This window comes from Leucopleurus acutus (assembly GCF_964270905.1).
Source record: "Leucopleurus acutus genome assembly, chromosome: 14".
Classification (NCBI taxonomy): domain Eukaryota; kingdom Metazoa; phylum Chordata; class Mammalia; order Artiodactyla; family Delphinidae; genus Leucopleurus; species Leucopleurus acutus.
In genome coordinates this window covers 79,774,565-79,801,681 of record NC_139156.1, presented here as the reverse complement: position 1 = coordinate 79,801,681, position 27,117 = coordinate 79,774,565, and the positions used below count along the sequence as shown (strand labels likewise).

Genomic DNA, 27,117 nt, shown 5'->3' with positions numbered 1-27,117 from the left:
AAAGAAACAAGATTACAAAGAAGAGGTTACTGCAGCAAGTTGGCTGAAAATGCAAGAGAGCAAGAAGCCTGATAACTGGCTTGTAGACGTCAAGAAGCTCAAAGCCCTTTTACCTTTTAAAGAAATTTTTCTGTCATTTCACTAATAATGTTGCCTCTGTTAATCTACATGCATAACATAAAAATCAGCTACATAGACTTCAGTTTTCCAGACACTAAGGATACCTTTGAACTACTGAAACCAACAAGTAGGAAGTCACTGAGCGAGGCACTTACTTGCCAAAACTACATGTTTTTTGTGTGGTATACTGTGCCCTCAATTAGAATACTAATAAATCTGTAATTCGTTAAATATTAAAATAGGAAATTATTTTACAAGTGTTTTTAGGTAGTAATCACTAGCTAAAACTCAAGTTACCTCACATTCCATCCGCAGTAATGCACCAAGTAAAGGACCTCTCCACCTTCGACATCAGAATCTTTAATACTAGCTTCATACATTTTTTGATTTTTCCCTCGTCCATACCGCACTTGGACTTTCATGCCTGGTGGATAGCACTCAAACTCCTCTTCCGCACTGTTGTCGTCCTCCTCTTCCTCCTCTTCCTCCTCCTCCTCCTCCTCTTCTGCTTCTTCATCATCTTCATCTTCCTCTTTATTCGTTTCATCTCTTGAAAGGTTTAAAAAATTGCAGTTAATAAAAGACACTTCATAAGCTTTTCAGTTCCAAACCACATAAAATGATAAAAATCGTGGCTGTGATTGTTCCGGGAACAGCAGGTTCCAAGTGTATGATATTCTCTGAGTTTCAATTTAATATGAAAAACTAAAACTGTGCAGGATGACCATGGATGGTTACAGAAAGATACATTCAGAGAAAATGAAAACGGAAAAGTAGTGCATTAAAAGAAAATGTCCAACAGCCAGAAGAATAGAAGTTGTGTTGAATAGCAAGAAACTAGTAAGGTCGAATGTAACATTTTTCTCATGTTTTATTGTAAAAGTGTTTTACATCTCAGTTGACAAAAACAAAAATCATCACACCTTATAGCCATTTTCTGACTAAAAATTATTTTTCATTCAAATATTTCCAACCTCAGGATGTTTAAACAAAACTTTTTACTAGCCAAATGGCTAGTCTTAATAACTTTAAAATAATTCCAACTAAATTTTCAAAAGTTATACTAAATGAAATATTACTTTACCTTTCACAGGAATATCCTACTAACTTCATGTTACTATCCCATCAGGTTTTTTCTTTCTATTCCTCTAAACTTCAACACAATTTCTGCTCTCTTTAACACATATTTACTGCAAGTCCTCTTCTACCAATTCTCTCAACTTTAAAGTTCTGAAGAAATAGGTATATGAGAGGCCAATTCCAAATAATATGAAACTAAAAGTCATTTGCATTCTAGAAGCAGCAATGCAAACCATTCTGGTCTTTTCAATACCATGCACCTTCTAAAGCTGAGCATTCATATTCATTTTATATTAGCCACAAATCTGTATTCAACAAATTGGAGAAAATCTTAAATCATAAATCCTTCCAGGCACTAGATTTACCAAAAAAAATAAATTTCAATAGGAAACTCTGGACTATATTTAGTTTTAATTTGCTCTGCAATATGTCTATACTTATTACAACAGTTTTCTCTCAAAAAGAATCCATCACTTTACAGCTGACAAATGAATAAATGTCATAAAACAGAACCACAAGACAACTTAAGTAATTAAGCTTTAAAAGTTAATGGCTATTAATATTTATATAAAATGTCTTCCTCCACTGATAACTTTAGTTTTATATTCTTATATGCTAAAGTACCAAACGAGCCAATTTTCTCTGAAATACATCACAAAGTCTACAAATAATCCTTAAGAATTAATCCTAGTTTAAAGACTCATTTACAGTCAAATAAATAGGTACTTAAAAAATTAAATGAATCTAGCTGTAATCTGAGATAAAAAATATGAACTCTGTTACTGAAAATATATTAACATTTCTATAATGAAGAAAAACTTATTAGTAAGGCTAAAATATCTGAGAAATTATCAGAAAGGGTGTTACGGATGATAAACTATTATTAACAACTTTAAGTAAATGATTTATATATACTATATATGTAGTATACACATATAAAATTAAAACAGTTAAGACTTTTTTTTGAAAGAACACTACTTGTTTAAATCGTAAAAGTATATCCCTGCACATCAGGGAGAAAAGGAAGTGTATTCTGGTGGCTACAACAGAGATTGATTATGTACCAGAGATTTATCATGCACCTCAGAATCATCATAAAAGAGATAAAAAATATATGAGAGATAAAAAGTCTAAAATTTTTAAAACGAAAACTAACTCTAAACTGTATCTTACATTATATAATGCACTGAGCACAACTGGTAAATGCCAATGATAGCAAGCACAACCTGACTTAAAGTGGTAGCCAGGATAATCCTTTATTTAATCTGGAATAAAAGCCTAATATTCCGTATTAATTTTAAAAAGCAGTCAAAAATTAAAAATTCTCATTTAATGTCAACCTCAGATGCAAAGCAAAGAGGAATCACTCAACTAATACACTGAATTATAGAGAAGCAAACAACACAATTACTGGTTATCAGCCAAAGCAAATACTCTCCTCCTCCTCCTCTTAGTGGCAAAATCAGAGGTAAATGCACTAAACTAAACAGAACACAGAATGCCAAGAAAGAGAGCCTTTCAAAGTATAAAATACAGCCAGTACACAGGTTAAAAAAATTAAGTTGATGTATATATTACACACACATACATACACACAAACACACGCATGCACGCCCCATTAGTTAGCTTTTAGAGAACTACAGTTTGGGAAACCAAATGTATCGACCAGGAACTTTTCATCCGAACTCACAAAGAAATATCAAATTTCCCAAGTTTGATGTCATATTCCTTATTTACAATGGAACAAATTAAAAACAAAAACACTACTTTGGTTTATTAGTACCTATTATGGGCCAGGCGCTGAACCAGACATTTTACATAAATGAAATGATTTACTCCCCCACACCTGGACTACGAGGGAAGGACACTGAAAGTTCTCGGTAGCAGCTAATTACTTAGAGAAAGTTTATATACTAGAAAGATACTTATACATTAATTCTTTATAATTATAAAAGTTTCTATTGCACTTATCTAATAAAATTCAGAGATCAGTTTTGGACATTTCTAACCGGTAAAGCTTCTAAAGAACCCATAACGCTTCTAAAGCAGTCACAACAGGAAAATTTCAGTTTGTTGTATGATACATTTATAAATATCTGTGGTAAATAAAAAGGCCATATAGTTGAAAGATTTTTAAAAATCTGCAAAATATAGTTTATACCATAAAAGAAGCTGAAGTACCACCTTGAAAATTTAAGATAACTATTAGTAACAAAGAGAAAATACAAGCTAATCACAGGGCTTTCCACACAGTAGATGCTCTGGAAATGTCTACGTATTTAAAAATTCAGCAAAAAGCTGAATCCTTACGAAATTTCTTAATAGTTAAAACAGTCTCCAAGTAGCAGCAAGAGTACTTCAAATATACATTTAACACACACGGAAATATAGCCACGTAAAATGAACAAACACTTATACTATATTCATCTAAACCCAGTTTTGTTTCGTTTTTTCATGTATATTTGCATGTTGTGGCCAAAATTTCAGAAGAACACTAAAATGAGCAGAGATTTTAGGCAAAGAGCTGAATACTTACTAAGTTTCTTAATAGTTGAAATAATTTCCAATATCAGTAAGGAGTACTTGAAATACACATTTGTACACACAGATATACATATTACAAAGTATAATAAACACCTTTTACTATATTCATCTAAGCATGGTTTTTCCTCTTCCCTGCTTGTCTGCATGCTGTGGCCAAATTTCAGAAAAATACGAAAATGATCAAAAAAATATTTGGTTGTACTTATTTAAAAGAACCACTAACAATGGGAATATTTAGGTTTTATAAACCTCAGACACAAAATCAGATGCCAAAGATCACCTATAAAATCCAGGGGTCCACTGTCAGTACAGAGATTACATTGCTAAATAATTCATTATCCCAAACTGACCAAAACAAGTAAATGCTACTATCACATAAAACACAACATAACAATTCTGGCTTTTTAAAAACTAATTACTAGCACTTTTCCATTCTTATTTTTTGCTTAAAAAATGGTTACAATTCTCAAAATCTAGAGCCAACATACCATCTACAAAACACTGGAGAAGGCCATCTTCCCAAATTTATATTATCTGGTTATCCGGCAGAGGTTAAGGCAGTAAGAAGTGCTTTTCTCTAGCTCAAAATTTCATAAATTTCCATGATGAGAGCAAGAATAATGGATCAAAAATATGATCTTTTGCTACAAATTTGCATTAGTAGGGTCTCTGAAGGAGGCAAATACTATTTACATAATAAATGCAAATTTAAATCACTCATTTATTTTGTCAAATTTAGATTCATACATACACACACACATACAAAGAGCAAATTGTAAGAATTCATTCAGCCAAAATGCATCTTAACCAAAAACAAATTTCTTACCCAGATTTTGCTTTTTCTTCTTCAGCTTCTACCTTTATGCTGAGGGATTCATCTACCCCAGTTGTCTCCTCATCTTTATCTTCCAGATTTTCATTTTCTTCTGTTTTTTTCACATTAACCTCTTTTTCCTGATCAGACTGTGTAGGTATAGATTCTGATAAATTCTTTTTACTTCCCTAGAAAAAGATCAGAGGAACTATACCAACAAAAGTAAAAATTGTCAACCTCATTCCATTATCTAATTGTTAGCAAAAGGAGGTACCAACGAATACTAACGTTGAGAAAGTTATTTTAAGAAACTCCTAAAACACTAGGCAAAAATAGCTAACAGCTATTTTAAACACAAAAATAGCACTTAATGAGGAAAGTGCATGAACAATAAAGTATAAAATTATATAATAAATTAACTATGTAATCTTTACAGAGGATGTAGAAAATGCACCAAAGAAGGCAAAGGACTATCAACAGTATCCTATTTACCAGAGAGGGCTGAATATTTTCCTTTCTTTCAGTACCCTCTTCAGTAGGCTTTTCTTCTTTCGGTATTACATTCTCCTCCTCTTCAATCTTTATTTCTTTGATTTCTGGTTCATTTTCTTCCTTAACTTTTATTTCTTTTACATTTTCACACTCCTTACAAGGCTTGTTAACAACTTTCTCTGGCAATGCCATCTGAAATTCAATATTGGCCGACCTACAGTACTCCTCAAAACCATATAAGTATCTGGAAATATGAAAAGATGTTACATTTGGGAAAACATTTTGAAATGTTATTGTAGAGTTGTAGTTCTTAAAACATGTGTTCATTTCTCCTGTTTAAGTGCTCAGATATTGAGCTATGTTAATATTCAAATTTATTCTAGTTTAGTTCTTCCCAATCTTTTTTACTCAAACAGAAACATTTTTCAAAGAAAAATAAATTCATTAAAAAAAGATGCTAAAAGTGAAAAGACAGTCATCCTCTTAAATGTAGTAATTGTAACAACAGTAGCTATTAGAAGAATTAGTAATAGCATCTATTTGTTGAGCACTTCTTATATGCCAGGCACTGGACCTCTGAGTGCATGTAAAATTTCATTAACTCATCAGAGTAATCCTATGAGGCGAATAGTATCATCTCATTTAAAAAAAAGAGGAAATCGAGGCTTGAGAGAACAAATAAATGGTCCAAGGGCACAAAAAGCAAATAACCGGCAGAACCAGGACTCGAACCTGGGTTTATTTGACTTTAAAACTTTGGCATTAAAAAAAAAACAAAAAACTTTGGCATTTTAACTTCTACACATACTTTCCAAATTTACTTGGCCACAAAAACTTTCTTCACAGACACTCTCACAGATCTAGTATTCATGGAATACACTCTAGAAAACGCTATTATAGAGTGATTACTCTAGTAAAACTTTCTTGATTTCTTCTTAGAAGAAATTACTAGCCTCAGTTATATGGTAAATTCCATCCTGCTTTCTAGGTAAAATATTGAATATAGCTGTATCAAGTACACCTACTTACTTTTTATAAGCACATTTAACATTGTATCCTGCCGCTGAATTTAAGACAGGGATTCCAAGATCTTGGTAGACTTGTTTCCAAACAGCTCCACTTTCAATCTAACAGACAAAGTGAAATGAAAACTCCCAAATTAAAAGGTGGGAATGCGATAAAAGTTTGATAAATAATATGTGTGTGTGTGTGTGTGTACACGAATATTCCTATATTTCTTGGTTCCAGTCTCAAGGAATGAAAAATATCAATCTTGATAAATTCTAAATCAAAAATCTGGTTTACAACAACGTTTTCAAGTTAAGTTTTGGTATTCTAACAAATCTCAGAATTACAAATGTTGAAATACTAGGCCATCTGACTTTTTTTTTTTTTTGGCCACGTAGCACAGCATGCAGGATCCCACTTCCCCAGCCAGGGATCGAACCCGCGCCCCCTGCAATGGAAGCACGGAGTCTTAACCACTGGACTGCCAAGCAGTCCCCATTTGACTTTTAAAGAAACCCTGCTATATATAATAAATAAGAAAACATCCACATTCCTAAATCAAAATCTTAATGAAAAGACAGAGATAAAAAGTTTTAATGATGTATGATTTCCCATAAAATATATAAGCTAATAAATCAAAGCAATTTATGAATCTTAGTAATGCAGAATACTTTTTTTCCTCCAGAAGAGTTGTAACTGGATGGGCACCATACATCATGGCAACCTTAAGATAATTTCTTCAGTTCAACGAAGATCTTCTGCATATATATGCAAATAATATGTTTTCTACATATATAAGGCACAGTGATAGAGATTAAGGATATAAAGAATATTAAGACAGATCCCTGCTCTCAATGACCTTATAGTCTAATGGAAAAGAGACAGAGAAAGAAAGAATTTCCACTAATATGGCTGTTTTATAACTCAGGTAGTTTATGAAAGTTTGACAAATTTAACAGTAAATCAGAAAGCTCATTTTTGAAAATTTTTAATTAAATTTAAATTTGGACTGAGGAAGCTAGCTGTTTCTAACTTGTACCCTCCATTTTCTTTTCCTTTTATTCTTAGGTTTTTATTAATAAACAATTTTAGATAATTTTTAGATGAGAAAACATGTATGAAAAACATGTTTCACTTTTGATCGTAATACTTACATTATCAAATCCTCCAAGTTTGTGTACAAGTCTGAATAACTTAAAGAGATTCAAATTTCGATATCCAAGTACAGGTCGCTTGTTAATGGGTGTGCCTATTAAAGGAAACACGAAATCTATTAGAACCATGCTACATGTTTAACTTAAACTCTGAAAAGATTCAAACATTACCCCAAATATACATAGTGCAAAGTGTGTATATATGAGAAAAAAAATCCCTTGTTAATCAAAAACATGATACCTACTACTTAAACCCATTTCATTAAAAATTTTTTTCCTATATCATATTTTTGAAACCTTATTTATATGATTTCATTCAACTTTCATTCCCCTGATGAGCAAAAGAATAAATACTAAATGAAGCAAAATAAAATACCAACAAAAATTTTAAAAAATCAGGGTAACAAGGTTTGGTAGAACTGAAAAAAAGTGTTGAGATAATTGATGGGCAACTGCGTCACAATGAGAGTTATCTTTATGATACTTCCTTTGTATTTTACTAATTTTCTACTATTCTAAAGAGTAATTCTAGAATAAAGCTATAGTGTTATTTATTCTAACATGTGAAAATGCAGAAGGACACTAAAACTATCAAACTGTTAGGATGTGGTAGAGAAAACAACAGGATAGAGATACACAACTTACTGCCCTTTCCAAAAAACATATGACTGGCATAATCACATTTTTCACTCTTTTCTAGTATTAGATTTTATTCATTTTCTTCACTTTTTTATTTATCTTACACATAAAAGCTTAAGAAATAGCCCGCCTTCTTAGGCCAAGCCTCCATTCATACAAATAAATAATATAGGAATCAAGGACATTTTATATTGAAGAATAAAAAGATACCCACATTGTAGTAGCCACTATGATTCATGAGAGCAAAAAGAAGACCAAGTCAGCTTCTACTCATCAACAATACAAAACTGGATTAAAAAAACATTAATTCACAGAACACAGTAGCACTTTCAAGTATTATTCATTCATTTTGTCCTTCTCCTCAAGCTAGAAAGCTTTCTGCCTCTCACCACTCCTTTTCTAGCATCTTCCCAAGAAAGGAGAAACTATACTCTGAACAGCAGATAAGCAAGAGAGTAACAGGGCCATAGTTATTGGTGGACTAGGTCATCATTGCAAATTAAAAGTTATTGTTAGGTACCCATTCCTCTTTCCCCCAATGCTCATATTTCTTAAACCACGAAAGCAGATTTGATAAGTTAAGCCCAGGCTCACCTTGATACTTGGTCACCTTTCTCTATGGATGGTTTAATTCTGTTCTTAGTTCTATGTGGCTGGGTTATAAGAAGACTTATAAGGCCCATCTTAGAATGTATGCTCGCTCTCTCTCTCTCTCTCTCACTCACTCACATATACAAACACATACACATGCAGGAAATAGCAAACAGTGATTTTAGAGAAGAGGCTTTTCTACAGGCATGTATGTAGGCTCAAATAAAATGGTACTCTGATACCCATTCTGCTACTGTTTCCTAGTGTAAGAGTTCTTTGGCGGGGGGGTGGTCCCATAAATGGGTGGGGGGACAGAATACAGTAATTTATGGGTCCACGGCCATAATATCCATCAAAATACTATCAAATTCCACATTCCACTTCCTATGTGACAGACACCGTGCTAGGATGCTGGAGATTGGAAATCAAACAGATAGCCATGATTACCAGTGACATGCAGCTTAATAAACAGAATTCTTATTTTAAGATATTAATTATCTGATACCTACATTAATGATGAATAAAAGAAAAAACACTCACCTCTATCTTCCATAAATTTGTACAACTGTTGAAGAAAGTTCTCCCTTTCCTCTGGAAATGGTTCTATTTCTTCCTAATTTTAGTCACAGAAGAATAGAATATTATTTTCCTCAGTTAAGCATTTTACTAACACAAGTAGATTTCCTACCAACAGCAAAGACTAATACTGGAATATTTCAAAGGCTTTTTACCAAATTAAAATTATTTCTTAACACTAAGCTATTCAAAACCAGAAAGCCTAGACATTTCATGCTTTACAGAGAAATATGTCCTAAAAGATTATCTCAATAGTGACAGTTCCAAAGGTAAATGCTCCTATAAGAAATGAGACCAGCAAAATGATTCATGAACTTTTTACCAGATCAGAGATCTAGTCCTTCATAGGACTAGGTCATAGGCTCAAGAAGACCTACTCTCACTTATATTAAACTGGGTCAGGGTTTACCATCAAAACTAACTCTATTATTGCTCCTCAAAGAACTGAACAAGTGTGGGTCCCATTAACTGCGACTATAATTATCCTTCATTATATATGGCCCCACTGTATAGTGCTTCGAGCTTATAAAATCAGTAAAGTGGGGAACAAACTTGATCTACAATACCTGAAGATTCAGACTTAGGGAAATCTTCAAGTAATAAAATAGTTCCCCGATTTATCAATTACAAGGGAGGGACTAGCTTCTTGCTGCTGTGGCCAGGGGCTGTGGCAGTAGGGAGCTGGTCCTGAAGCAACTTGCAAGGAGCAGGGTAGTAGGTGAGATGGAGGAGCTCATCAATTCAGTGACTATCAAGCCATTCAACAATATTTAATGAGCACCGGTAAGTGTAGGCACTATGCAAGGTGCTGAGTCAAATAAAAGAGAAAAAAGCGATGGCACCTGCCATTACAGAACATGATCAGGAGTAACTGCAGAGGAAGTGATTCAAAATATACACCTAGGCTTTACAGTTACTCTGGCTGAAACAAATGTACTACTAATAGTAAAAGTCAGGAGCATACTTTTCAACTGGTAGTCTAAATAAATCATTTGAATTTTAAAAATCATGAGGCTAAAGCCACTGTTTGAGTGAGATTTGCCTCTTTATTTTATAAGCTAGCAGAAAAAAGGAAGGAAGTTAAAACAACAAAAACTCATGTTGATAAACTATTGTGCTTGCTAATTGGGAAGAAAAGAATCAATGACAATTATTAGTTTGCTCAGGATGAATCTGTATTTCTCAACTTAAACATGGTCCACATACACTGGATTGTGGTAAGGTAGTCACATATAAGTCTAAGGAAATCTGTTTTCTAGATATTATCTTAAATGCCCCCAAGGTACAATATTTGACTTAAACTGTCAAATGTATTCCTGTTGCAACAAAATTTAAGTGAAGTTTGTATTTAACTTAAAAAAAAAGTTTAAACTGGAAACCAGATCTGCTTTTATAAAAACATTTGTAAAACATAAATCTAAGTGACAGAAGTTTTGGTAACTAATACTTACTGACCATCTGTTACACGTTACACACTATGACAGACAGACTACAAGTAAGACAGAGTCCCTACCACTGAGGAGCTCACAGATTAGTAGGAGAGAAAACAAATAGAAAAATAAATATATGTACATATGTATGTACATGTATATATGTAGGCAAAAATTTCTACAAGGAATAGTAGTAGTTTAGATTAGCAAATCGAGTGATTAACTTTTCCTAAGGTGAGGAAGGTGATAGTTCTCAGAGGGTTTCCCTTTACAGAGGGGACATGTCAGTAGGATTTAAAAAACCGAACAGGACTGTGTCAGGCTGACGGGGGGAGGGCACTGTAGGCAGAGGTATTGGTTTGTGCAGAGGTGAGTAGAAACGAGGTATGTAATTTGATGTTGCTGCAACATAATGTTCATAAGTAGAAGGGTAGGGAGTTAGTTCCCTGGCGGTCCAGTGGTTAGGACTCAGCACATTCACTTCTGTGGCCTGGGTTCAATCCCTGATCAGGGAACTAAGATCCCGCAAGATGCACCATGCAGCAACCCCCCCTCCCCGCCCCCCAAAAAGTAGAAGGGTATACCAAGAGAAGTGATATAAAAAAAGGCAGGGGTGGGACTACAAAGGGAGGTTCTAAAAGTGAAGCTTGACTTTCAGAGTGATAAGAAGCAACTGCAGAGGTTTTAAGCAAGGAACTGATGGCTCCGAGCATTTTAAATAGAAGGCAGTGGGGAAGGAGACTGAAGCCTGCAAAACTTTTACACTACACACTGTCATAGATCACTATATTATAAAACATAAACCCTAAAACAATCCTATTTCATTACTAGTTGCTTACTACAGTTAAATGGCAAAATTTTATAATTTACCTAAAATATTACATATTAACTTATCTTTGTTTCCTAAAAACATTAAATACAATTCACTTCATGGTCACGTATTGCAGCTTCACTATCTGCACCATTACCCCAATAACTTTGATAAAGTTGTCCAAGAAACCATTAAAAAGCACAGTGGTGCAATGTCACTAGTAATATTATGAGCATCTTTTCCCGGTACTTGTCATTGCTAGACCTAAAGTAACAGCTACAATAAAATATAAATTTAGCTCCTTGATCCATATAAATTGACAGATGTCTTATTTATGATCTAATTAGAACTATCTACCCAATTGTATTAGATAAAGTCATATAAGATTCTCTGAATTAAAGAGATATTAATCTTTACTTTTTTTGGTATTTATTCCTTTAATACTAGATGGAAGACATATTTTATATTTTACTAGGTATTTTAATAAAATATGCAGATGTAAACATACTATGAGGTGACAGCTGTCTACATGATGGTAAAACGCATATGAAAGTAGAGTTTTCCTATATTAGGTAGGGATTTCCTTAACCATCTGATAAACAAAAAGCACAGCAAGATTAAGAAACTTTTTCCCTTTTTATTTTTTTAATTGAAGTATAGATGACATACAACATTATATTAATTTCAGGTGTACAACATATTGATTTGACACATACATTACGGACTGAAGATTAAGAAATATTTTTGAGGTTACTGAGATAACTATACTTAATATTTTTAATTTCACAAGACCATATTTCTGTTTTAAGGTAAGCAAGCAAACTACTTGATTATGATGAATATCACAAGTACAACTGTATTATGAAATACTTCTAATGTTAAAAATATTTAAGTGATTAATGACTTTAGCCAAATCCCAACTCACCAAGGAAACATGTGTCCTTCATTTGAAAAGGCATCAACTATGTTTACTCACCTCCTCTTCACTGCTGTTGTCCTCCTTTGCTTTTTCATCATCTTCCTCCTCCTCTTCTTCCTCTGCTTCACTGCTAGAACTATCTTCTTTCAACTCAGTCTTCCAGTTAGCAGGAATAGTTCTACTTTTGTGAAACTCAAGTGCCTGATCAAAGGCTGGAAAGAGACCATAAACTATATCAACTGGAGAAATTAAGAAAACTGATTTGTCTAAAAATACTAATAGGATAAAGAAATAAAAAACTATTGTGCTGCCACCACTGACATTTATGAAGTGTTTGCTATGAGCCAGGCGCTATGCTAACTGCTTTTCCATGCAGCAACTCATTTAATCTTAACAGTCTTAGGCATTAGGCACCCATTTTATAGATGGCAAAACTGCTACCATTTTTTTTTTTTTTTTTTTTTTTGCGGTACGCAGGCCTCTCACTGTTGTGGCCTCTCCCATTGCGGACACAGGCTCCGGACACGCAGGCTCAGCGGCCATGGCTCACGGGCCCAGCCACTCTGCGGCATGTGGGATCTTCCCGGACTGGGGCACGAACCCGTGTCCCCTGCCTCGGCAGGCAGACTCTCAACCGCTGCGCCACCAGGGAAGCCCAAAACTGCTGCCATTTGAAGGTGACTTAGGTTCAAACAAAGACAAAAGGGGCAGTTTTCTTCTTTTAAATGAAAATTAAGAGTGTCTAATAAAAAATACTTTAAGATAGGTAAATCTTTAATCGTTTTATCAAAAAAAAGATTATTAAACAGTATTATATACCAGGCACAGAGTCATTGTAATAACACACAATACCTGAAAATATACTATAAATATGTCCTCTACATTTTTCATTAAGCCTGAATTAAAATTATATTAACAATTACCTTAAACTAAAATTAGCTAGACAGTTATTCTCACTTTATAATACATGGAAATAAATTCTAAACCATAAATTCTTGATGATTTTTAACCAGTCTACATAGCATATCATTCGACTCAGTGAACATGGGCAAAGAAAAAATAAACAGCTATTTACAATGCTAAAAATCAAGTAAGAGATGCAATTATCACGTATTCCTTAATAAAATATAACTACGGTTATAAGAAATGCCAAATCAAAATTACTTTGATCCCTGTTTCTACCATCCGCAGGAACTAATATTTTATTTACTAGGCAAAAGCCAGACTACAGTAACAGGTGATGATATTGTTCTTTCCCATTTTTAGACTATTGTCCCAATTATAAGCTAAAATAAAGAAAAATACCTATGATAACAAAAGCACGTGGGTTTACAAAAGTATAAGTAGCATAGAACCAAATGTAACTTTAAAGACTTAAAAAAAATTTTAAGACCAAAAGAATATTTAATCCTCAGAAATACTTTTTACTTTTTTTTTTTTTTTGTCCATGCCACATAACTTGCAGGATCTTAGTTCCCCGACCAGGGATCAAACCCAGGCCCCAGCAATGAAAGCTCCAGAGTCCTAACCACTGGACCGCCAGGGAACCGCCAGGGAATTCCCCATCAGTTTTTAAATTAACTATAATTTGTTCCAAGATTATCCTTACCTTGTTTTAATACAGCATCAGGCTTTGGTGCAGTGTCACTAGTAATTTCATGGACATCCTTTCTTGGTACTGAAGTACTATATTATTTTTTTAATTTTAAAGGAAAAAACCCACAAAAATACAACAGAGATTAATTAAGAGTCCAATTACCTACCACAGAAAGATACTGAAGACATGGGAATACTGACATTTACAATGAAAATGATTGCATACACGGTTGCAAGTCCCAAATAAAATGCTAGGCAGGATGTTAAAATATGTAATCACCTACAGAAGGACCCCACCTTAAGAGATGTTTTATAAACAACAAGGTATTCTCAAATATCAGAGGACTTAGCTAAATGCAATACTAAGAACACTGAAACACTGAAAATAATAAATTAAAATGTCTGGATAGCAGAATGCATCAATCCAATAAAAAATAAGTTGAATAGCAAGAATTGGCCATCATCTTAGGATAAGCACAAGAAATTACTAAATTTAAGACTGGAAGAACATGTACTATTTTATAATGTAAAATGTTCTTTTAACAAATTTTTTTTTAAACTGAATTCTAGGTTCACAAGCAAACTTCTAACATATAATTTAAGGTTTTTCATGGAACTTAGCAACCGTAAGGAGGGGCTGGATGCAAGCAACTGGGAGAGGTTCATTCTATCATATACATCACATATTTCCTATTTTACACTAATAAATCATCATTCATCTTTTCTGCACTTGGTTTGTCTCAACCAACCCACAAAAGCCTAAAAACTATTCCAAATACATTTTTCAGCCTGCTTTTTTGAACTTTTTATTTAAAAATTTCAAATATATACAAAAGTAGACAGAACAGTACAATGAACTCCCACATATCCGTTACCCAACTACAATAATCATTAACTCAGAGTCACTGTTTCATTTATACCCCTACCTACCTCCTCCCACCCCAACTGGATTATTCTGAAGCAAATCCCAGACATTATATAGCTTAATTTATAATATTTCATTACGGAGCTTTAAAAGAAAATTCTATTAAAAATATAACCATATCATTATCACACATTTAAAAATTCACAGTAATTTCTTAATATCATCAAACCAGTATTCAATTTCAGTGTTCAAATTTCTCTGATTATCTCCATTTTGTGAAACTGAGTTTCATATAGACTGTTTTTAAAAATCACATTTCAGAACTTGAAAACCCAAACACCAATCTTAAAGCATGATGATCCTCTTAAAGTATAGTCACCCAATAAGGCAAAATATAAAATACATGCATTTTCTAGTCACACAATTCTTCAAGAAAGGAAAAAACACATAGTTTTTCAGTTCCAGAAAAGTTCTACATGAAAGGTCACTTTCTTAATACTTAACATACATTTATAGTAATTCATTTTAATCCTCAGCCTACTGCAGAAGTCGAATGTTACACAACAGGGTAACACTAACCCATTTAGACATAATTAAAAATGACAGAAAATCCTAATTAGACATTCAAAAACAATAAATATATCAATATCAATCAAGTATTAGATGTGGTAGATATATCGAATTTTCCTCAATAAATCATCAGCTATTACACAGGGAAATACTGACAAATTAGACAGCACTTAGAGTCTGGTTTAGAAAAGACCAAATGAACAAGAAAAGACATATCATAAGACTACTATACTTAATGATAATATGAAAAATGACCATACTCTGAAACATCGTGTATGATGAGAAGGAAAAGCATAAGGTCATTGGAAATAACTAATTTATAATTTACCATCCCAATCTGGAAAAACAGCATATTTTTCATACCAAGTGAATTATACTTACAATTTGCCATCTTTGAAAGATCGAACAAGAATATTGTCTTTTTTCACAGCAATTTCATCACTACAATCAGGACAAACCACCTTTTAAAAAAAGTGTGAAACTATTATAACTAAAAGCACATTTATAGATAGTTATATAAGTATCAATTACTTAAATCCTTTTCAAAAATAGTTTCAGCTTAAAATTTAAAAACTAATTTTAGTTTGAGGGTAAACAGCTACACACACATGTGGGAACACACACAAGTAATTTTAAGTTTATATCCTTCCCACTCTCTGGATTAATCCACATTGTTTTCTGACACAGGCACGGTGTTGAGAGCAGAACTGTGGCTATGACTAGACTGAAGCTGTGGACAAAGTCTAGGCAGAAATAGAAAGCTGGAATGAGAGTAGCTCAGGGGTGGAAAAAGAGGGAGGGCTAGTCCTAACAAAGGGTCTGCAGCAGGGCTATGAGAACAGCAGGACCAAAATGGGATCAGATATCAGAACCTTAATCAGAGCAGTCTCTATCTTAAAAAAGACAGAGATGACGTTCCACTGATTACTTACATTTAAATATACACTTTAACACATGCTAAAATTTCTCCATAATACTACCCACTCTAAAAAGTAAGCATTTTAAACTGGGTACCTTCCTGGAGTCTGTATAAGATTTATTATGAACAAAATAAAGATTTATTTTATTTGAAGTCATCTCAACTATTATTTAAAGGATAAAGCATGCCTTCCCAAAGGTTATGCTAATGTAAGACACCTATAAATTTTTATTATTTTAATCCCAAGATAGCCCACTAGATATACCAAGAACAATAGTATATTTACAGCTTTTAATGAAAAATGGGCTAAGTAAGTATGACAGATTTAAGGACTGTCTCATTAGCTCTGAAAAATGACACAATAGTACATAAAGGCATGTATTCTCACCACAGGTTTGAGAGGAGTGAGAAACAGGTAAGTTCTAGTTCAGTCTTTAAAAGGTTAACAATTTCCATAATTGTAACTGCACTGCATTAAGCATTGCTTAAATGTTGATGGCATTATGAAATAATTCACTTATGAAAGTCTTTTACATGCGTTAGCATCTACGAAAACTTTCCTATCATTTCAAAAAAGTCCAGAAGTAAGTACTTAATATCTGTTCATTCATTCATCCAGTCACTCTACAAATATTAACTATTTCATCAAGGTACCGTACTAGACCACAGAGGCCTAGTCAGTCACCGTTCCTCCCCACAATGAGCTTGTATTCTAGCTGGAAAGACAAGCACTAAACAAGTAACTGCACATTTATTTAACTGCTATTGTGATAAGTCTTTATGTAGGTGGTCAGGGACCACTTTCTTGAGGACACAACATTTAAGCTCAGCTTTGAAAGCTGAGTAGGAACTGGCTTGACGAAGGATGTATGTGTGTACACGTGTGTACCACAGGGCTGCGCTGCAAGCAGAGGAAACAGATATGCGAAGGGTCTGACACAGCAAGCAGTGGAGCCCATTCCAGGAAGCAAAAAGTCAATGTAGCTAACTTTCTGCCTGGGCTGAATAAGTGAGGTAAACAGAGTTCAGATTTGTCAATCTTGCATGCCATGTTAATTCTGAGGATAAAATCTAAACTCTTCAAGGGAAGGATCCAAAGCAAGATAATGTCATAATAGAATTGCCTTTTAAAAAATTACTTTGACTGTCATAAAGAAAATGGACCAGAGAAGGACAAGAGCTGGAAGAGATGAAGCTACTGCAAATCTTCCAGGTGAGAGATGGTGACCTGGATGTAAAGTGGTGCTGATGGCAAATTAAAGGAACAAGAAATATTAGAGATAATTAGGGAAGTGGAGAGATGACAGAGAGATGACAGAGAAATGCTTACATTTCTGCCTCATGCAAATGGTGTCATTCACAGGGAGAGGAAACAATGGAGAAGGGTCATGTTTGGGAATAAGGGAGGAGAGAATAAATTTAGCTTTAGGCTTATTAAATTTTGAGGTGAATTAAATTTTGAGGTGACTAAAGGGCAGCCAAGTGGAGATAATGATAGATAGATACCCAGGTCCAGAGCTCAGAGTAGGGGTCTGAACTCTAAGCTATAAGCTTGGGAGTAAACAGTCTAAATATCAGGGCTCTAAACCTGTGAGCCAAAATCACACATTTTTTTCTTTCTCATGAGCTTAGGATTTTGAAAACCACACACGTGACAGCTTTGGCCAGTGCTGACGATGGCGTGTAAGTGGGTTCACTCTCCATTCTGTTACAGGAACTACAATCCACATTTTATCCCATTCACCCATGCATGTGATTTTCTTTGGTCCCTAAGACATTTCAGTTTATTATCTCTGCAACCAATGCTATAAAAGGGGATGAGATCACCCTAAAGAGAATACAATGTGATATATTCTGAACCTTGAATAACAACATTTTAAAGCTTGGTTAGAGGAGAAACAGTGAAGGAAACTGAAAAAGAGGACTGCGTGAGTCAGGGAAGCTAAGATTTCCTCCCCTTAAAATGGGGGTAAATACCACTTATGTTTCAGCCTCAATTAGGATTAAATGAGACCATGTGCTTACATGAACAAGCTAGCACATTGCCTGGCCAGGAGTGCTCAAAACATGGTGGCTATTAATAGTTCCTAGAAGTATGCAGTTGTTCTCTAACATGATGTTACCAAGCAGTTGTTAAAATTTACTCAATTTATAAACACTAATTTTAAAAATAGAAATACAAATACTGTTTATGTGATTATGTCAAGATTGTTTGATTCAAAACACAATTTCACACTCTAGTTGATAAAAATTATTTATCACTTTCCAAAAGATCTCAAATTTGTGGGGAGGATAATATGTATCACTAATGCTAAGATTTTTAAAATAATGATAAAATCGTTGACTAAGCAGATTACTAACCTTTCAGTATTGTATATCTTTAAATATTTTTCTCATCATCAAGGAAACTATTTAGAAATTATGATGAGAGAATCTTAAATTAATACTGAAAATACTAAAGTGCAAATTTTAATGTTCCTTTTGTTTTAGAAAAAGACACACAAAGCTCTTTTAAAACATGTTTTCAAAAGAAATTCTTTCAAAGAATCTTAGTGCTTTAGGAAAAAAGAAATGATCACATACACTGACACTTCCGTTTTTAGCTTGCCATTAACCCAAAGCTTGACAAGTTACTTAACCCTTCTAACACTCAGTTTCCTTATCTCTAAATGAGGATAAATAATACATACCTCATAATCAGCATAAAGACCTTAGCACAATCCTTACACATAACAGGCATCCAATAAATGTGTAATGGATAGATGGATATATGCAGAGGTACAAAGGCATCATAAAGTATTTATACTTATTAAAATAATTGCCCTCATCAGTTTTAATTATAACTGTAAGAGTTGACAATTATTGGGCATTTATTTTGTGCAAAACACTAAACACTTGGGACAAAGAATACAAAATGTTTACCGAAAAGGATGAAAAATAGATATCATTTGTAGACAACAGTAGAAAACAAGATTCTGTTCTTCTTTTGCAGCCTTTTGCATGTTAGATTTAGAAGTTTTAAAAGTTTGCATGAGGAATTTTTCACCCAAAATTGAGCAGTGTAACATACCTAGCCTCTAAAATTATCATGATTTTCATCCTTTCTCGGATGACTTCAGGAGTTCTTTGTACTCAGAAATAACTTTCAAAGTAATTTTGTGTGAACTGAATGATGCTAAAACCATTTCCCCATTTTGTACTGTACCTATGAAAAAACACTAGTAAGAAAATCAACCGTTTTCTTCATGAACTTATATAGTTGAAAATTAAACTCTTTCATATTGAAGTTACTCACCAATGCAGGAAACCATAGTGCTTTCTTTTTATCCAAACTAACGTAATCTACACATACAACTTTTCCTAGCAGCTCATCAATCTGTTTCCTATCATCCTCATCTTCATCACTGGAGGATGAAGAAGACTCTTCCTCTGGTCTAGGGAAAGAAAAAAAATGAAATATTTCTATTTATCTTCACAAAGAATAAGCACACCAAGCTGATGAATACAGGTATTCTAGAAATCTTACCACATTTCCTACAACCTACAGAATGGCTAATTTAAATTTTTAAATAATTTTCTAAAGAATAATAATAATTTTAAAAAGGTTATCATTAGAGGAAAGCAATCCATTTTCCTAAAAATCTTCTGGATTTATTTAGTGCTATTTTAAAACATTAAGGGAAAGATCAGAACAGAATAACACTGGTCCCCAAATTCTCAAAGAGCTAAAGGTTCCATACGAAGCATCCCAGTACTGCACTAAAATATACTAGATCCTCCTCTCAGATTAAAGGAATTCTGGAGATGGCAGTTTTACACTCCCAGGACAAAGCTAAGTTTATTTATTTATTTATTTTGGCCATACCACACGGCTTACGGGATCTTCAGTTGCCCGACCAGGGAACTGAACCTGGGCCACCACAGTGAGAGCACGGAGTCCTAAAATTTGGACTGCCAGGGAATTCCTCCAAAGCTAATTTTAAATAGGGGAAGGCAGATCTTTATTAATAGGGATCAGGCTGAGGAGAGGAACCACTCTGGTAAGAGATCACCATTGCTGTCTTTAATATCAAATATACACAAACTACATATTCATAAGATGCACAATATGGTTCTTTTGTATTATGTTAAAAACTCCTTGGGCTTCCCTGGTGGTGCAGTGGTTGGGAGTTCGCCTGCCGATGCAGGGCACACGGGTTCGTGCCCCGGTCCGGGAAGATCCCACATGCCGCGGAGCGGCTGGGCCCGTGAGCCATGGCCGCTGAGCCTGAGTGTCCGGAGCCTGTGCTCCGCAACGGGAGAGGCCACAACAGTGAGAGGCCCCCGTACCGCAAAAAAAAAAAAAAATTCCTTTCAGTTACATTGTATATTGGACTAGTAAGTTAGAAAAAAGAAAAAGGAACTATACAAAACCATCCATTTGATGTTAGAGGAAAGTATAGTAAAAAGGAAAACTAAAAGAAAAACAAAAAAAAATTCTGAATCTGGTTCCGAGAAAGCCCACAATTAGTGGTAAAGAAAACAGATTCTAATAATTGTGATCAAAATGCCCACAATAACTGTAGTGACCTAAATGGGAAGGAAATCCAAAAAAGAGGGGACATATGTATACGTATAGCTGATTCACTTTGCTGTACAGTAGAAACACAACATTGTAAAGCAACTATACTCCAATAAAAGTTAAATGGGCTTTATGAATCAAAAAAAATGCCCAGAATAAGTAATGATACTAAGAAAGCTGAATAAATAGACTGCAAGAGAATGAGAAAAATAATAAAATAAAAATGATATTTTTATAAAATAAAACAGGATGACAATATAAATGTCATCCTTTTATATTTATATATTCCAATGTATTCCAATATATATTTATATATTCCGACGTAAATATAAAGGAAGCAAAACCTATTATAATACTATTAAACATTTTAGAGTGACAGGGGGAATATCACTATCTGATTTCAGTGATCACTCAATTAACCTAAAAATTGTCCCGTGATAAAAAAACAAAGCAGGGCTTCCCTGGTGGTGCAGTGGTTAAAAATCCACCTTCCAATGCAGGGGACACGGGTTCGAGCCCTGGTCTGGGAAGATCCCACATGCCGCAGAGCAACTAAGCCCGTGCACCACAACTACTGAGCCCACGTGCCACAACTACTGAAGCCCGCATGCCTAGAGCCCATGCTCTGCAACAAGAGAAGCGCACCACAATGAGAAGCCCACGCACCGCAACGAAGAGTAGCCCCCGCTCGCTGCAACCAGAGAACAGTCCGCGCGCAGCAACCAAGACCCAATGCAGCCAAAAACAATAAATAAAATAATTTTTTTAAAAAAAGCAAATCTTCAAAATTTGCTACTGAGTAGAACTACTGTACTTCAAATGGCACTTAAAGCAGTTTAACCCTGACCTAGAAAGGAGGTAGCAGGAAAAATCAACACACCTTCATATTAGCAGAGCATAAAACCTTACAAATTGGCACAAAGCTTGGGATAATAATGACAGACTTCACAAGTCTGATTTCTACTTGATTAGAAGAACTTCTCAAGGACAACACAACCAAATTTAAAACCATAATTATTGCTTTTTTCAAAGTAGTCACAGAAGACTCATTCAGCTGGGGTTTTATGGACACCCTTTCTGCCATTATCATTAGCAAGACAGAAAGTCACAATGTCACAAATAACATTAATCAAATTTGTAAAACATAGAAAGAGAAAACTGGGCTTTACTTGGCTAACAATGTCATCTGCAACAGTAATGAAAATTCTAATTTCTTTCATAAGACTTAACAAATGTGAAGACTTCAGACACGAGAAAGTTATATATATAAAAATGTAAACTGACTGGCTACATAAAACATCCATCCACTTCACATCATGTCCAGACTCCACTCCAAAACCATTCCCCACTCGTGGACTAGATTTCCTCCTCCCTCTCACCTACTCAAGCCTTTATTCCAGCAATGCTCGCTTCTCTCTCCTGTATCAATTTTTCTGCCTCTACTAGATTGAGTTCTACCAGTATAGTGTTATTTCTAAGAAAACGCTGTTACTTCTCCCACTTAAAAAAACAGAAGATCCCCTGGCCTCACTTTCTCCACCAACTACTCCTCCCCTTGGCAGAGAAACAGCCTAGAATGTTTTATACCCAGACATTTGGAACCTTTTTCACCTCCTCTAAGTGTCTGTTCAAATGTCACCTCAATTACGTTACACTGATCACCTTATTCAAATTTATAACCTGCCCATCCCAATTCCCCCGCCCAACTTTACTCTTATTATTTCCACAGCACTTACAAATTTATCATACTACATAATTTACTTAATTCTTCTGTTTTTTTCTGTATTGTCCATCTCCCCGCATACGAGAGAATATAAGCTCTAAAGGCAGAGGGGTTTTTTTGGCTACACCGCAGGGAATGTGGGATCTTAGTTCCCCAACCAGATATCAAACCCATGCCCCCTGCAGTGGAAGCGCAGAGTCTTAACTCCTAGACCGCCAGGGAAGTGCCCTGAAGATTTTATAAATACCTGTTTTGTTCACTGATATATCCTAAGTACCTGAACAGTGCTTGGCACAGTTCAGATGCTCAATAAATATTTGTTGACTAAGTAAGTGAACTGAATAGGTTTATTTCTTTTTACTGTGGTACTTCTGATTTCTATTTCTCCTGAAATCACAAAATGTATACAATCAGTATAATGTATACAACCAGTATTAACCATACCATTATACCTAAGGCTCCTTTTAACTTTATCTTTTAGTGGAGTTTAGCCAGGAAATTGTTTACATAAGACTAGTACTCAATAAACTGATATACTAAAATAAATGAGTATCAGAAATACGTTAAGGGAGCAAAGATAGAACAAGCAGAGAGTCTGCTTGGTGTTTATTCCCCTCTGACACTGTTGCTTCTCTGGTACCAGGTATGTGTTCATAGAGCCACAACAAAATAACGTACTGTCTCTGAAAATGTCTGATGATGCCACTGGAAACAAAGCTAATTACATGAGAATGTTTACTAAACAAACTAACAGCTAGACACTTAAAGCTGATCACACATCACTATTAACTGTAAATTAATTGTAAATCAAGTAAGAAGAACTTTAGACAAGACACTTGCCAAAGAATATCAAATAATGAGGTACAAATATAAAATTGAGGCAGAAACTGCAGAGGCTCAATCTCTGAAATGAAATTCGGACTTTAATGATCCTTATTCTTTCAAACAACTCAGTTTCAAATTTTGTACAGTAGATTAAACATCTGTATTAGTATCAGGAAGACTGAACACGTGTAGCTTCTTAGAGATTAAAACATACAGAACATAAGAACATGTACAGACTTAATAAAAGTGTTTTAATTTTTTCCCAATTTTTATCAAGAAGGAAACTAGAATCAAATTCTCATATCAGAATAAAGCAGTGAATAATATAAAGAACTTCTGGACTTAGATAGTGGTACTGGTTGTAAAAATGTTGTGAATATACTAAAAAACACTGAACAGTGAATACTTTAAAAGGGTGAATTTTACATGGGAACTATACCTCAATAAAAAAATTTTTTTTAAAGGTCTGCAGACCTGTATACCAGGTACAAATCACTAGTTTATTGGGTAAATCTTAGCACTGTCACTGGGTAGAACCTGTACCCACAAATAATCTCTAACAAATATCATTATAAGCCTTATTTTGCTTTATCCTTTTTCTGAAGGATAACAGCAAGTAGACTGCTTTCCTACAATAGCAGTTGCATATATACTTTTGCCAGGTTATTGGAAAAAACTTTTGAGGGAGGGGGCACAAATACTTCTATAATTTCAAAATTCTATTCTTTAGGTAGAATCAAAGAAAACCTCTGCATACAATGTAAATTATAAGGGCAAAATTCACTCAAGTTATACATAATCAAAAAGATCAATAACTTGCTTTAAAAAAATTAAGCTAGAGGATGATAATCTTTAAAAAATAAAATATCTGAATATATTAGGATTAAAAGCAGAATATAAATAAAACAATTAAAGGAAGGTATCAAAAATAATTTTGGGGGCTTCCCTGGTGGCGCAGTGGTTGAGAGTCCGCCTGCCGATGCAGGGGATACAGGTTCGTGCCCCGGTCCGGGAAGATCCCACATGCCGCGGAGCGGCTGGGCCCGTGAGCCATGGCCGCTGAGCCTGCGCGTCTGGAGCCTGTGCTCCGCAACGGGAGAGGCCACAACAGTGACAGGCCCGCGTACCACAAAAAAAAAATAATAATTTTGGAATAGCTGGAGGCAGATTAACTGGTATGTATGTAGATTAACAGTTCTTAAAAGAAAACAAAGGTAGTGATATACCATTGCAACAATGGAGTCTGGGGAATCCTGGGAAGAGATAACCTTATTTATCTTTGTACAAATTTTAAACGGCAATCAGAGAACCATAATGAAGACCTTTTTGAGTTGAGTAATGGAAGAGGAAATGAAGGTCAGATAAATGACCTTAAGATCCAGGTTCCAGACTTTGTTGCAGAAAATCACTCTGAAGAAAGGGGAGAAAGAACTTTGAGGAAGCGTAATTTAAGGAGGTGAGCACTTTAAACTGTGGTACTTGCCTGTGGCACTTACACACCAAGGCTTAAAGCACTAAGCATGAACATCATGGTGTCTGTTGGCAGTGACAAAGAGCACAGTAGTGAGGCGGAAGGAACAGCAAGCAAAGTAAGACTGCAGATGGGCTGCGCTTCATTTCCAACACTAGTAATTCTCAACCTTTCGCCTGCCTTCATACTTTGCCCATGTACAACACAATCCCAACAGCAAATCTTTCATTACACACAGATTCTCAACAGGAAAATCACTAACTCAGAATGTTTGCTAGAGTCTTTAGAAAGCACAGATAAACTTGCTCAGTGACAACTGCACGCTCTCTTCTCATATACAAGAAAGGGAGACTTCAGCTAAGAACCATAGCAGACATTATTTTAATAGACTATAATTTTCGGTCTTTTTTGGGGGGAGCCGCACTGCACGGCTTGTGGGATCTTAGTTTCCCGATGAGGAACTGAACCTGGGCCCTTGGCATTGAGAGCATGGAGTCCTAACCACTGGACCACCAGGGAATTCCCGTTTGGTCCTTTTTGTAGACCATTCTATGTGAGATTCCATAAATTATCTTATTTAAAAAATTTTTTTACACTTCTGGATGACATCTGTAGAAAGGTAAAATATGTCTAAATATTAGATGCAATTTTTTTCAAAATTAAAAGAATTCTTGATTCAAACACTGTTTTCCCTATAATATGTATATAATATACAATACAGGAATACTGTTTTTAAATTCATAAAATATAGCCCAAAACAGTCCTTCCTGTTGGACATAAGCACTAGTAAGCAGAATTTTTACATACTCACCTATAAACACATTTTTACATGTAAATGAAATCATGTTACATACTAGTATTTCATTAAAATTTTTTCATTCAATATACGATGATGATATCCAGTACGTACATAGTGATTATTTACTACTTAAACCCTTTAAAGGACAGAATTCATTTCACCTTTGCAACAACTCTGAGAGACAGGGAATACTATTATCTCAATTTTACAGATGAGAAAATTGAAGCATGAAAAGACTAAGCATCCTGCCCAAGGTTACACAGCAAAGAAGTGGCAGAGGCAGGAGTCAAACCCATGCCATTTTGCTCCACTGTTCACACTCTTTTATTTCAGGGGGCGGGGGATCGTGCGGCATTCTGGACCTTAGTTCCCCGACCAGGGATCGAACCTGTGCCCCCTACAGTGGAAGCACAGAGTCTTAACCACTGGACCACCAGGGAAGTCCCTACTGTTCACACTCTTAGCCACACTTCCACTCTCAAGAGCTGGAGAAGTGGAAAATCTTTGCCAATGAAATAAATTTACATTAAATACACCCACACCTCACTGTTCTGACATCATCAATCATAGTTAACTAAGTTGACTAGGGGCTTCCCTGGTGGCGCAGTGGTTAAGAATCCGCCTGCCAAGGTAGGGGACACAGGTTCAAGCCCTGGTACAGGAAGATCCCACATGCCACGGAGTAACTAAGCCCGTGCACCACAACTACTGAGCCTGCGCTCTAGAGCCCGTGAGCCACAACTACTGAGCCCGCCTGCCACAACTACTGAAGCCCGCACACCTACAGCCTGTGCTCCACAACAAGAGAAGCCACCGCAATGAGAAGCCCGCGCACCGCAATGAAGAGTAGCCCCCGCTCACCGCAACTAGAGAAAGCCCACACGCAGCGACAAAGACCCAATGCAGCCAAAAACAGTAAATAATATATTAAAAAAAAGAGTTGACTATAAAGCTACGGGAAGACCCTAATGATCAATGGTAGATAAAATTTTAATTCACAATTGAAGTTATTTTCAGAGATGTCAAAAGATTTAACCTATAAGTGCTTCAGTGAATATTTTATGGCAATATAATAGCCCTCTGAAAAAATTGAAAACAGTATTGGATCACAATAACATCTAGTAATCACGAGAGGACTCTTTCATACTAATAATGCCATTACACATTTTTCATCTATTTTCCTTTCTGACTAGAAGACTCATATTTTCAAAGTTATACAAAGAAAAGTAAATAATAGTTACAACCTCAGTATCCTAAAAACAATCAAGTGACCAGCAAGTTACACTGCAAGTGAGAGACATTTTTCACCTATTAATTGAGAAAAACATTTTCTAAAATATTTAGAGAGTTAAGTGAGAAAAAGAAATGCATGGCCCAAATCACTAGTAGGAAAATAAGTAATATTAAATATTTTTTCAATGCAAGGATTAGTCTTTTAATTTCCTCCCTCAAATGAGTCATTATTTATTTCCTGTTAAAACTCATTTGGAAAGTAACTGTAGTACTCTAAATAAAAAAGAGTCAATCAATTGAGTGGGAAAAGGCCTATGGAACATGGGTGAGGTCAAGTCCTGGTCCCTTCCTTCCTGTGTTCCTTGGATTAGTTGCTG

General features: G+C 34.9%; 1 protein-coding gene across 4 annotated transcripts in view; it reads right to left on the bottom strand.

Annotated features, from left to right (window-relative positions):
- Positions 1–27,117, bottom strand: part of ARID4B (AT-rich interaction domain 4B) — a 126,310-nt gene that overhangs the window by 35,342 nt on the left and 63,851 nt on the right. For 2 of the 4 annotated variants that reach the window (XM_082854964.1, XM_082854965.1), the window contains exons 8-17: positions 19,424–19,562; positions 15,591–15,670; positions 13,788–13,864; positions 12,236–12,390; positions 8,983–9,055; positions 7,213–7,307; positions 6,080–6,177; positions 5,051–5,294; positions 4,571–4,746; positions 418–669 (exon numbers count right to left, since the gene is read on the bottom strand). In XM_082854964.1, the coding sequence (XP_082711090.1) occupies positions 418–669; positions 4,571–4,746; positions 5,051–5,294; positions 6,080–6,177; positions 7,213–7,307; positions 8,983–9,055; positions 12,236–12,390; positions 13,788–13,864; positions 15,591–15,670; positions 19,424–19,562 (1,389 nt within the window). The remainder of the gene's footprint in view (positions 1–417; positions 670–4,570; positions 4,747–5,050; positions 5,295–6,079; positions 6,178–7,212; positions 7,308–8,982; positions 9,056–12,235; positions 12,391–13,787; positions 13,865–15,590; positions 15,671–19,423; positions 19,563–27,117) is intronic. The other 2 variants (XM_082854966.1, XM_082854967.1) reach the window with 2 other exon arrangements.